The sequence below is a fragment of the Thunnus thynnus genome, chromosome 19 (genome assembly GCF_963924715.1).
Source record: "Thunnus thynnus chromosome 19, fThuThy2.1, whole genome shotgun sequence".
Classification (NCBI taxonomy): domain Eukaryota; kingdom Metazoa; phylum Chordata; class Actinopteri; order Scombriformes; family Scombridae; genus Thunnus; species Thunnus thynnus.
The window spans coordinates 13,645,036-13,659,094 of record NC_089535.1 but is presented as its reverse complement, the minus strand read 5'-3'; the positions used below and the strand labels follow the sequence as shown (position 1 = coordinate 13,659,094).

The 14,059-nt window shown below is 37.1% G+C and overlaps 1 protein-coding gene across 1 annotated transcript in view; it reads right to left on the bottom strand.

The window, feature by feature from the left end:
• The window catches only part of LOC137170519 (astrotactin-2-like), a 287,500-nt gene that overhangs the window by 120,584 nt on the left and 152,857 nt on the right, over positions 1–14,059 (bottom strand). The window contains exons 8-10 of the mRNA XM_067573959.1: positions 7,917–8,001; positions 6,865–6,939; positions 3,588–3,725 (exon numbers count right to left, since the gene is read on the bottom strand). Coding sequence (XP_067430060.1) covers positions 3,588–3,725; positions 6,865–6,939; positions 7,917–8,001 — 298 coding nt within the window. The remainder of the gene's footprint in view (positions 1–3,587; positions 3,726–6,864; positions 6,940–7,916; positions 8,002–14,059) is intronic.

Here is a 14,059-nt window from a genome sequence, read left to right as displayed (position 1 = left end):
GCATAATCAGTGAGACCAGTGAATGTTGACATCAAGGGACAGGATATCTTCAGTTAAAAGATGAGCTTGGTTAAGCTGACACTTACCTTGACACTCACTCACTCACTCACTCACTCACTGTTTTTCATAGACAGTAGAATATATTTCATTGGATTTTGCAAGAGAGCCGAGGGGCAAGTGAAATGGGGATGCATCCTTTTACAAGCCAGAGGTACAGTGCATTTCACCACATCCCACATCAACATTTCTATCATGACTGACTGACTACATCAATGCCTGTATAAACACTTTGGGAAAGAGCATCAGCCAGAAACTCCATAAGCTCCCATGGGACCGTGTTCCACAAAAATGCTTTGGATAATGAGTTGTCTGCATTATTCATGACAATCTGACAGATCCTCCTATGTTACAGGAACTAATCATTAACCAAATACAGAACATTAACTTAGTATTCCACCTGAAGTGGGCTTTTAATCTGTCATGTTTTCAAAGTTATTTTTTATTACCTGGTGTGATGCTGTTTAAGACTGATTAATCCTTCAGCAGTTCAACTCACATTGACAGACAAGTCTACAATGAATATATGGCTTTTTCCTATTTATTACAATGAGCAAAAATACATGCGTACATGCATGGTGCCATAAAATGCCTTACTTGAAATGAACAATACTCTAGGAAATAAATGGTTGTCTCTAAATGGAGCTCCTACAGTGATGCAGCTTTAAAAAGACGGTTTAATTTCATAAAGTGACAACTTCCATGAAGGCACATCCTTCCACTGACGAATAGCTTTACCTTGCTGTAACCTAAATTGAGTTCCTCTGCTGCAAACTAAACAAAAGCTAAGTTCTTGCTCTCCGCTGAAGTGCTCAATTTGCACCTGCAGTTGTGATGTAACCCAGCAAGGTCTATTCATCATGCAGTGGCACAACGGTGGCACTTAAGTGACATTTGAGAGAAAGAATATGCACAAAAGAAATAATTGCTTTGACATAATTGCTTCTGCTCCTAGCTAAATGTAGAGACTGTAATCCTTCATGATTTCAATCTTAATTTTCAAAATTTGATCAGATCAACATGTGGCAGATACATGGCTCTAAAGTTTTGTTGCTCTAAAATGTGTCCTAATTGTTTAGCTCACCATCACTGATCACAACCCATTTTCAAAGTAAATGACATACCTTGGCTAATTAATAGAGCAGCCTACTGTAATCCCATTTACGTCAGAATAAGCAGATGTCTACAGCTGTCTTGGGAATTCTGTGCGCCTGAGGCAATTTTAGAAAGCCAATGTAGAGTTTGAATTTTTGCAGTAATGGATAAAAATTGCTGCAACACTTTATATGATGCACATTCGGCATAAAACTTAAGTATTCTGTGATTGCTGAATTTGATTATGATTGCTTAGCTTATTGAATATTTGGTATGAAAAACACCTAAGAGTGTTGAGAGCATAGAAGATTCTGATGAATCTACCAGTCAGGTTGGGTGAGCATTTGCTGCACAAATGTGTTTTTATACATTCAGATAGATTTTCAGTGAAGTGGCACTCTTTCCTAGTTTCAATATATAGAAGTCATACTGAAGTACAGGATAATGTGTTACCTAAAATGGTGAAAAACAATGTAAAGAAACATATTGAAAATATGGCATTTATGTTTGTTTCAAATATTAATTTAAGAAATGTTACAGTCCCCTCATCACTCCACACAGATGTTATGTTTTCGTCTACCATTATTTTTCACCTCTTCAATGCAAGCTTGAGTGATGAGTGAGTCATATGCTTCATGTACATCATGATTTATTTGCGGAGTCTGTTTCCATTGTTTTGTCGCGTTTACTTTTTATTGATAAAACAACTTTTCCATGTATTTCCATGCATTTCCAACTTCTTTTATATGCAAATTGGAAATGTGCATAAAAACGGAGGATGGAAACACACCTACTGATGTGAGAGGGTTATTGCTAATGTGAATAGCAAGCTATTGTTCTGAGAGATTGCAATGAAAAAGGAAGGAAGGATGAAGAGAACAGAGAAGTGAAAGAGGAATGAATGGACAGAGAAATGAAAACCTGCGTGTTCATACTAAAGCTATGTAAAGTTATATGATATAAAACAAACTAACAAATAATAATAATAATAATAATAATAATAATAATAATAATAATAATAATAATAATAGAATAGATAATAATATTTATATAGCACTTTTCTGTGTACCACACAAAAAGGGCAAACAAGTGTTAGATAAGATATACTACAACAGGGACTCTGGACCTCTGACAGGTCTAACAGCAACATAACACTGAATTCTGAAAATGAGATGTCCATTTCAAATTTGAAATAGACATTAAAAATCCCACTTACAATGTAAACATTACCATGGCATGGGGAGGGATAAGAAATACAGTATTTTTATTGGTGGCTTTGAGTGGAAAATGCTGTTTGGTGCAGAAAACAAAAGTAACATTATATGTATATGTATCTTTTCTGGTATATCAATCATTTTTGGGTAAACACATCTTTGTTTACAGCACTAAACTAAAAAACCGACAAAACTTAGTTTGTGTGCTAAATTTATCATATACTTTTGTGTGGCACACTTTCTGCATTTTTTATTAATATAGTCTGTATATAAGCATTTGTCATCTTTAGGGTACTTCAGTGTAAAGAAATGTGCTATTGGTGATATAGTGATTCATTGGCATGCATTAGACTCATGTATCGCATTGTTATTCTTTCCTTTAGATAATGTGACAAGTGCTACATTTTATGCCACAAAGGCAGACAATTTGGTTTACAAATTAAATATCAATGCCCAGGCTGATGTCAGTTGAATTCCAAAGATCTGTGATTGTTTTAATGTGTAACTAATGCTCTGACATGTTTTGTGATGTTCAGCTGCATTGATGCATGCCAGCGCCCATTGGCTGGTTAGATGAAAAAAAAACATAGGCTTTATGTTGCCAATATTTTGTTTTGCACTGTGGGATTGCCAAATCCATAACCTTGTTGACTACTTTCCTGCTTGAATTTGTTTTTCAAATCCCTGTGTGCATAGCCCAAGGTTAAGTGTTTGTAATGCTGCTTTGCTCTTAGTCACTTTAGTCCATTAAACCTGAGACCTTCTGAGGATTTAATGACCTGATTAAATGCTTGATGGCTATTTTTTATTATTTAATTTGAACTGTTTAACTTTGGTTTAGTTTTTTAAAGCACTTTTATATTTTCTGTTTGTGATTCTTTTTGAGTAATAAGCTTAAACTTTTTTTAATGTACATACAATAAGATCATTTTTAATGCTTAGTTGTACTTTTATGTCAAATAAAGCAAATTACAGTTGCTTACAAGAGGGGTCAAGGAGCATTATGTAGCATGATGACTAAAGCCAATTATAATAAACTAAAGACGCATAGTGACTAAAGCCAATTATACTGACATAAACGATGGTAAGAAGGCAGCCATGAGCCTATGTATGTATGTATGTATGAGACTATATGCTTATATGGACCAGACAGCTAAGAGACTGTTTCACAAAGTTCCACTTTCAACAGAAGTATGGCACTCTGAGCTGAGTCAGACTGACCTGACCTCCCCTGGATCTTCTGTAACCAGCACGTCTGTCTTACAGCTGGCAATGGGATTGATTGACAGTTCCACTGGTGGCACCACAAAGCTCTTGCTGACTGGCAGCCACAACCCTTGGCCCAGACTGTAGAATGATCTGTGTTGGCACAACCACAAGACATAAACGTCAGTCAAACTACTGTCACATTATCACATTTTGTTATGACACACAAGCACATATAGTACTATATGCATTAATATGGCTTTAAAGAGTCAGAAAATGGGTAGTGAGGCCCTGACAGAAAGACAGCAAGATTTATTTTTTACTGCTGGCATACTGTATAAATGTATATAGAGTGTACTACTAAATAATTGCCAGTGTATGATGTCAATCTTGTGTGGCAGCAGCAAACACAGTTGGAAACAGAATTGGATTTGGAGAAATTAGAAGTAGCTGTGGTGGCATGGCTTTTTTATTACTTTTTTAAAACCTATTTTCCTTCCCTTTAAAAGCAATGTGTGCTGCACCCCAGTGCTTTGTGTGTGTGTCATGTATGCTAATGCCTATTGTTCAAGATGGTGTAAAATAATTTGTTTTTGCCAGAAATGTTTCTCCTGAGTGAAGATTAATATCCTCAGGAGGACACCCTGCAGGAGGTTTAGACTTGCCACTTGGGAATAAAGGCACCTGGTAAGGCCTCACAAATAGCATAGAACACACCTGTGCTTGGCATTGCGTGTTTTTAGTAGATCTGAGCAGGTGGGCCACAAAAAAACAAAGTTCTTTTAAACCTAGAAACTAAGCTTGAATCTGCTTGTCAAAAATCTTGGCAATGTAATTAATCAAACTCTCTCATTTGACACATTAAAGTCACAAAAGACTTTTTTTTACACTGTTAAATACTGCTAATCTGTCAAGCATCTCTTTGTATGATTACACACATTGATTGCACACCCTGGTTTCTGGACTGCCAAACCTCAACATTAAAAACCTTTGGTATTTACAAAATGCTGATAGAATCAGTATATTGGCTAGAATCAGAGAATCTGAATAATTCTGACCTACCCTCACTATCTGACAATTCAAACCAAATTTGTTTTCATCCTTTTATGCTTTTTTCTCACTGTTCCTAGCATCAAGAAAAAGCAGAGCTGGTTTCCTGCTAAGCTCCCTATCTGTGAAACCAAATCCCTGTTCCGATTAAGCTGCTCTTTTCACCATCATATGACTGACTCTAACACTGTCCAGCTGAGGAGCAATGCAGTCTTTTCTCCTATTCTCCCCTTTACACCACAGATATTGAAACCTTCCAAAGGGAAACCGGTGAGGGTTTCCACTTGGCTGCTGCATCTTTACTCATTTTGGCTGCTATCAGTGTCAGTGTGTATGTGGCTGAATGTATCCATGCTCTGCACGTGTGTATGTGTATGAAGTTGTCCTTTCGTATTTCCTCTTTCACAAACTCGACACAGTGCTTCTACAGTACCAAGCAGCGGATTTGGTTTCTGCTTTTGTGTGTGTGTGGATGCCAGCACCGTCCAAGTCCAATCTCCAACATAGTGGTTTTTAACAGGCAAAGAAAACCTGAATGTATTTATGTGAAGAACAAAGATTGTGGATTTTGTCCCTTGTTTGTTAGAGTGGACCCACACTGAGGAGCTAACTCTGCAGGGTCAGTAAGAAGAGAGGCAAGATTACTGTGACAAAGAACTCTTCCTGCCTACATACTGGATCGGCTGTGAGCATAAAATCCAAACAGATTTCACAAAACTACAGCCTATCTTTTAGCTCACTTTATTTACACAGCTAAATAAAACTGAATGAATTTTTTTCTTTCTTTTTTTTTGCAGTTGCTGGCTTTGAGAAAACTGCCATTTGCACTACATATCCAGTATATGTGACTTAAAATACTTATTATTTATCATCATCATCGTCATCACTGTCATCATCATCATTGTTTATTTAAAAAATGAAACCAAATTTAAATTATTAAATACACTGTACTATACATACAGTCAAAGTGCTTCTTTTGCTTGTTCCTCTTTTTTTTTTTTTTTTTTTACAAAATTTTCATGAAAAGCCTTGTGAATTTATTAATTAATAAGCATGGCCCACAGTCCTAAATGGCCCATGGCCTCAATTCCACATACTGTAGGTCGAATCCATATTATGGCACATAGTACAAAAGTCCACTAAAAAATGTGTTTTGCTTAAATGACTTGACTGTGATGCTGGAGCTTCACTATGCAGAATGATGTATGTGCAGAGTTTGACACTAGAAGGCTATTTTCACCTTCATCTCCTGAATAGGGAAAGTTTCTCTGTGTTCACCTTAAATCGGAATTTAAGGCGTGTACTTACAAGCATGATTTGTGACATCACAACTAGTTTGGAGCCAACTGTGGTCCGGTATGCAACTTACACAAGTGCGATGTGGAAACTTAAAGACGTCAGGGCACATACACTGAGAATTAACTTTTCAGTGAAGTAGGAGACATCTTGTGTCCAACAGTTCAATTTTTGAAATGAGAAATATTTGCATATTCATAGATTCTGAATTTTTCAATTACAGAGAAAAGACAAGACAATGACAGAGAAGTAGTAGATATATAAAATATACATATCATATCAGACACAAATTATTTTTCAAAGCTGAGTCTGGAGGGGATCTTCAGCTAGGTAATAAGTGGCTAAGAAACTAGGTGATATGTTTTGTAAAGGTATACCCTCATGAGTATTTGGTTTGTTTAAAAAACAAACAAAAAAACTTTGTCTGAAAGTATGTATAATGCACTAGGTCGATTTGATCTAGCACAGGGGACAATAAGGGACAAGAAAAAAAACTCCAGCAACATAAAAATACACATTTAAAATAACATAAAAATAGGACAATGAAACCTTTTATAAAGCACAGCTGGGAGAAACTGAATGGGTCCTTTGAGCCTTGCACTTCTTGAAAAATGTCTGACACAATGATCCCATCAAGATTGAGAAGTGTAACAAAAATGGCAGTAAAAGCATTTGAAAGGAGTCCTTCCAGGGCTGCCCCTTGGGCTATTTCTCCACGCAAGAGCCCATGGGTAAAACTTCATCCCTGCAAGAGTTGTACGTGTGTGTCCATCCAAGTGTGTTTATGTGAAACTGCAAGCCGCTCATCTGTATGCTCCATCACACACATGCACACACACATACACATGCCGAGAACAGCACCATCATCCCATTGTGTGTCCACAGAGTCACAGATGGCCAGCAGAAGTCATGAACTCAGGAGATGTACCAGAAGTGAAGGACTCACCTGAAGATCCTCTCTGGGGCCTGCTCTCCCGTAACTAGGTCATAGCCTTTCTCCAAGTTAGCATATGGCCAAGGACTTAGCAGAGGATACAGAAGAGGGAACACCAGAACAAAGAGAGAAATATAGAACATGAAAATATGAAAACAATGATTTACAACTGTCATAATTACAATTACATTAAATTTTATTTATGTAATCTGTAGGAGACAGGATTATCTTGATTTTATTCATGCATATAACCATAATGATGTTGCAGTTGTGCATTTTAAATACTCCACATGGTCTATATAATAGTATATACTAAACATAAAAGAAACACAGAGTCATTACTAACATCAATGAGATCTATTTTCATATGGATAAGAGCTCCTTTTGTCAGACACCACTCCTAAAAAACAGTGAATGGGAATTTGATCTGTGACTGGACTGAATCCAGCGGATGACAGGTGGGGTTGAATAACAATGTGGGCCCTTTTTTAATGAACCAATGATTGGGCAAGCCAGCTAACTGTCAAACAAGGTCAGAGTCAGGTAGATGGCTCATTTGACTTTTCTCTCCATATCATGTCAATTTCCACAATTTGCTTTCTCTCTTTTTTGTGTTCTCTATCTGTCTCTTTCACTCTCAGTCGTTCACTATTTGGCCTCCCACTGCTGTTTTGTTTCATTACCTCCCCTCCTGCCTTCTTACTTCTTACTCTACTTTCTCAAGTTAAAGAACCGTACAGGTACATTTGCATGTTTTAACTCATTAACTACAAATTGCATAGATATTACATTACAGGTGACCATTTCTGAAAGCATACAGTAAGTTTTTAGATTTTCTACCCCATAGGGATTCATTTTTATACTCTCAAGATCAACTTCAAGAGACTTGAAACTTGCCTCAGACAGCTAATCCATCACAGTGAACAATTCACCTTTATTAAATGTAAAGTTAATATTGTGTGCTAATGCAGTTGGGAGTAGGGACTGTGAAACCGCCCTGTAAGGTCAATTAAGTACCAGTGAGTTTGTAGATATGAGTGGAAAGAGCAGACAGGACTTCTTACCCTTCGTTGCGACCCCAGTCACTGCGAACACAGAGGTGTTTATGGACGGGATCAGGGGAATAACCCTCATGGCAGCTGCATTCTCCTGTGACACAAGAGAACAAGAAGGGACACAGTGGCAGATATTTATTTATTGTCAGTAGCTGAATAAATTACCATGTAAGTGACCCTGGACAGCTCATTCATTAGAGATGTATTGAATAATCAGTTGCTTCATTTCCAGCCACTCCTCACCAGTAAAAAACTAAATAAAAAAAATGCATTTACACTGACACAAGCATTATTAGCTGGCACACTTAAATATTTTACCTAAACTTAGTAGCAATACTTTTCTTGGATTATTTTTGTTCAGCCAAATGAGCCACTTTGATTTTATCCAACACAGAGTTACCATGAACATTTTGCACATCATGTCAGCCATCAAGATAGGGTTTCATGTTTGCAATATAGATTTTTCTGCTAGAACACTATGGGCATACAGTAAGCTACATTACTAAGTTGACCTGCTAAATCACTTTTTTTTAACATATGACAGCACGTTTTGTTAAGTGTAATGACTTAACAACAGACGTCACCATCAGTCAGCACTGAACTGAGAAAATAGTGCCTATCTTGCAGCTTGGGTCTTGGGTTTTTGCCAAAAGATATAAACAGTCTAGTTACATCTCTTGCACTCTAGTGAATTACCACAGTTTCAACAGTAATGCCCATTTATTAGAATTACAAATAATGGGGAAAAATAAACCCTTTATCCTTACTGTAGCTATACAAATAATGTTTGTGATCTCCTGTACTGTTAGATTTCTGCTACTCAGATAACATTAAATAAACCAATTAATATTTTGTTGGTTTATTATGGGTCAAGTCTATAAATCGTATGAAGACGGAATTGCATTATGCTGTCACGTATGGTAAATAAAAACAGAGTGTGCTGCACATATAATGCGACTTAAGGGACGGATGTATTTGTGAAAAGGTCATTGATAGATTTAGCAGCCTTTGTATTGGTACTCTTCCCAAAATAAATGGTACTGACTGCTGTCTGTTGACCTATATGGGGGTATAACACTGGAAAATAGTGTAATGGCCACCCAGGCAACACTATTCACATTTTATCACCTAGTGTTTAATAATTTACTGGTTGAGTTTATAGGCTCAAGAATCACTCGTGGAGTAATGCACCACCAGGATGCAGTCAAAGAAAAGCCACAAACATGTTTTTATTTTCTTTGTGGCTGTTTCATGTAGCCTTACTAATTGAATAGTCAGCGCTCTTGAAATAGCTCCACTTTAAAATTTGGAGATTACTGGATAATTGTTGCATCCAAGACAATAATTTATTTTCATCATTTAATCAAAGAACTTTTGTTTTTGTTATTTTTAGTTCCTAACAGTGTATTTTCTAAGAGTTTCAGACAAATACAAATGAATAGCAACAACTCATGGATAGGTTCACAAGACACAAAAAGTCATAAAACAACTGTCAGCTTCCCATATCAACACTGGTTTTCTTGCTGAAATCATTCCTCCTGTTCATACTCTCAACAGGAAGGGCCAGAGTCGGCTCTTTTTCCTGCGGAGGCTCTATTCCTTGAACATCTGTGGCACCATGCTGTGGATGTTTTATGAGTCTGTGATGGCCAGCACCATTTTCTACGCTGTGGTCTGCTGGGGCAGCAGCCTGAGGGTGGCCAAGACTCAACAAACTGATTCAGAAGGCCAGCTCAGTCCTGAGTGTGGAGCTGGACCCTCTGCATGTAGTTGTGGAGAGGAGGATGTTGTCAAAACTCCTCTCCATCATGGACCACGTCTCCCACCCTCTACACAGTGTTGTGGTTAGCCAGAGGAGTATGTTCAGCCAGAGATTTAGAATAACTAAGGACTCAACTGAACCCAATAGGAGGTCATTCCTTCCTGTAGCCACCCAGATATACAATTCCTCCCCTTTCTGCTTAAGTTGAACAATTCTTTAAACTTTTTTCAACACAATATAATGCCACTACTGCTAACTTACATTTAAATTACTGTAAATCACTGACTTTTGGACATCTCCATCAGTACTCTGCTGTTAAACTGCTGTTAAATTACTGTTGACCCACATTACATTTTCCATTCAGTTTACCTTTGCACATTGCAGCTAATTTACTGTTAAATTACAGTTAATCTACTTTGCATGTTTCAATTTTTGCACTTTTGTCCATACTGCAATTCTACCTCGCACATTACTTTTTGCATTTGCATTTGTACATTTTTCTATTTATTTACTGTATTTATTATTGTTTTTATTGTATTTTATGTTATAGTAGTTTTTACCTTTTTACTTATTTACTTCCTCTTTCCTAACTATGTGTTGAGCAATCGAGCAATTAATCAATGTACCTGCGGGGATCAATAAAGTTATTAGTCATTAAAAAAATCCCCTCTAATACACTTTCAACGTAAGTGTTGGGGGACAAACCACAGTCCTAAAATGTATTCAAAAGTTTATCTGAATCTAATATGAGACTTTGGCAGTCTGAGTTAGTCAAATCAAGTTTAGTTTAGTATAACATTCCCTCTTTGTGTTTCCCTGGGCAGTCTTTCCCTGCTGAGCTGCAGAGGAGGGATAGGATAATAACAAAAAGAGGGAATTTTAAAAAGATTCACGTTGAAAATGCCCACTTTTCTCTCCCAATTTTCAATTTTTAGTTTGCCAGAGGCTGGAACTGGCATTTTCATCAGCTGCAGTAGTGGTTAGGTTAACATAGTATAAATGGTGCCCTGCTTTGTTTTGGGGGGAAAGATTAACATAAATAACTGGAATTGCCTGGTGAAAATGCCTGACTGCTCCGCTGATAAATTGGAAGGGAACAACAGAGGACAAGACAATGACAAGACTGCCTGCTGCTGACAAATTTTATACTCAGCTTGCGCTTAAGAAGAAACATCTGATACGACATGGCCAACATTCTTTTTTTGGATCTGATAATACACTCCAAACAAAAAGCCAATCAATATCTACATTAGCGGTGCTAGTAAAGCAAGCAAAGCACTAGCAAAGCACCTCTGGAAACAAGAGGCAGTAACAGAGCCAAATGCTACTCTTGCATTCTGTCATGTAATGCATTCCCTTGATGTCCCCAGCAACTATTTGTATTTGGACAAAATACTGGGTGTTTTGGATGTGAACATCATACAAAAGTGTTCCAACAAATGTAAAGTAAACTAAACCTATAGGTTGCTTAAAGGTCAAAGTAGCCTATCAGTTTTATCAGCAAATCTGAGACATATGTATGCAAATGTTCTTCCCTGTAAACACACTACATGGATACAATTGCACTGTTTCAAGTCCATGTTCTATATACTAAAGCAAAGTTGGAATAGCTTGTACTCAAGAGTATTTTTTACCGTCCTATTCTGATTCTACATCACTATTTCAGCAGAAATGTGGTTGATCTCATAGGTGATCGGTGCATCTTACTAAAAAGGCTATGTTTCTCTTTGATTTGTATGTTAGATTTAATGGGTTTTAAATGGCAGATGTTTGGATCTAATATAACAGCAAGAAATTTAGACACTTTTAGACTCAATTCTATATCCCAACATTAATAATTTAATACAACTTTGCAAAATACAACTGGTTAGATATAAGAGAAGTCGGTCTTTATGTAGTTTAGAATCATAATTTAGACATAAAATGTAGATAATAATACAAAGGTTGGCAAATACATAGATTAATATGGGCAGAAAGGACTACTCACACTCAAATTATGTGTGTATAATTGATTTAGATATGTAACTTATACATAATTACACAAAGCAGTCTAACTGCACTGTCAGGAGAGATGTTCAGTTATTATACAGCCATATGTGTGTAGGCCTGCAGGGTGCAGAGGAACACATTCACAAAGTCTTTTACACCTTGTTTCAGATGAGGTGCAACCAGCCCAGAAGCACAGTTTGCCTTTAATCTGAGACAAACCTTGCAAGTAATCAGTGAAGTACGGCTCTTTTCTTTATGCAAATGCGTTCAAGGGTGGATCAAGCAATTAACAGGAAGAGATATGTCTGGTTGATTACACATTCCGCTGGATTAACTAACCTTTACACAACTTGAAAGCATCAGTTTTGTGGTGCAGTTTCTCTGCCACTGAAAAACTGTTTCAGCTAGCGCGGGCGTACTAAAGGGAAAATTGTGGTCGAGAAGAGAAACTTAAATTGACTGTAGCCATTCCCTAGAAAGCTCAATTGCCGCAGACAAAAGGTGATTGCACCACAAAAAAAGTATGAATAGGAGGAGTTGTGCTGAATTAGTTATTAAAACAGCTTCTTGAAAAGATAAAGCCAGTGGTAAAAACACCACAGAAGGAGGGGATGGGGAGTTGTTGTTGTGTTGTCATTAAACTTGAACTTCATGTTCACTCAGCTGCAAATGCACTATGGCAACTGCACTCCTTTTACATTTACAGTGTGCATGTGGCTGCAGTTACCTTGAAACTCCAGGGAGACATCAGACATATCGATGCTCTCCATCTGCTATGTTATGAGTTTGGACCAGTTGCTGATGTGGCGGCTCATTGATTCATTTATTTTTTTATGAGCTATATTTTCTTGCATATGGGCTACAACATCATTCTATTTTCTAAATTATCTTAGGTATTTCATTACTTTATTAACCACAATTTGTATTTCAGCATCATGTTATTCAGATTTCTTTTCTGCTATTGTTAATCTGAGACAGATCTCACCACCAAACTGTGCATTGTGAGGTATTCTTATCTCATTATGCTTCCTTAATAAATCAGATGTTTGTTTTGGGCAGATTGCAAGAGCAAATTGAATGTTTTCATGTATGTCTGGCCCTGGGTTTGTGTAAACAATGGGTTAATTCACTGATGCCAAAAGTTATGGTTGCCTGATTTGAACATGTTGTCGGCCTAATTTAGAAGTAATCACCTGTGAGTGGTTATGGCCATTCGATGACAACAGTTATTTAACTGTGCTCACCCAGTCCCTTTTCTGTTACATCCCAACACGGTTTCTACTCAGATACACAACCTGATAAATACTAGATCGCCAATAAAATTAGTCACTGTCACCATTGTGCCCTCATTCTCCGCCTCTTTCCTTTGCACTCTCTTTTACCATCCCACCGTTCATAATTAAGTGCCAATCACTTCAGACCACAAATTATCTATTTTTTTCTCTCTCTCTCTTGTATTACCAATCTCATGTTATAAATGACGTGTGTCATTATAATCATTTCTAGTATCTCCCTGTGGCTGCATGGGTGATTTTCATATTTCAAGGTTCATGGTATGAGTACAGAAAAGAGTTGTTATCCTGATGTATATTTACACTTGTTATACAATTTACACAGGGAGAAGGCACTCTGATGACCTTGGGCGGATTCAACATAGCTTAAGTGTGTCTCATAAGAGTATGTTTGTGTGTACTTCTGTCTGTGAATATGCGTGGACAGTATTTGTTGAGTGGAAGGATAAAGCAGGGGTATATGTTAACACTTAGGCAGCTTCAGTTCCAATTAGGTGTGGCTGAAAAAGCCTGGGAGACATCATTTTAAATGAGGAAAACAAAGGCAGCTAAGGAGGTTCACAGGTCTTTATGAGGTTAGTTATGATGATAGATGGAAAGGTACTGGCTGCAATCTATTCTTCCTTATTAGGGTATATAACTATGTGAGATAGGACAGATTGACTAATAATGCAATAACTCATGGTAATAAAGTGTTAACTTGAGTCATCATATTGTAATGGCTACATCATCAATTAGAAGTATTTCATATTTCTAATTTAATTATAATCACCTTTTATATACTGATGATGTTATTACACATAACAGGAATTTATTACATTTATGGCTGTATTGTATTTTCAACCCATTTATAGGGACATTTTTATCACATTCTGACAAATTACTACAATATCATGCTGTTATTACATTACTTATGACAAAGATGGCCCATGTTCCAAGTGCAATTATAGTCAGATATCAGGCAGGAGGGACAGTTGCATCATGCCATTCATCCACTAACCTCAATGTTCCTTTTATCAGATGAGGGGAACAGTTGAGTCAGGGAGTGAAGGTGAAGGCAGAGTGGATTGATTATCCAGGCACAGTGATACAGTGAGTGGTAGTCAACG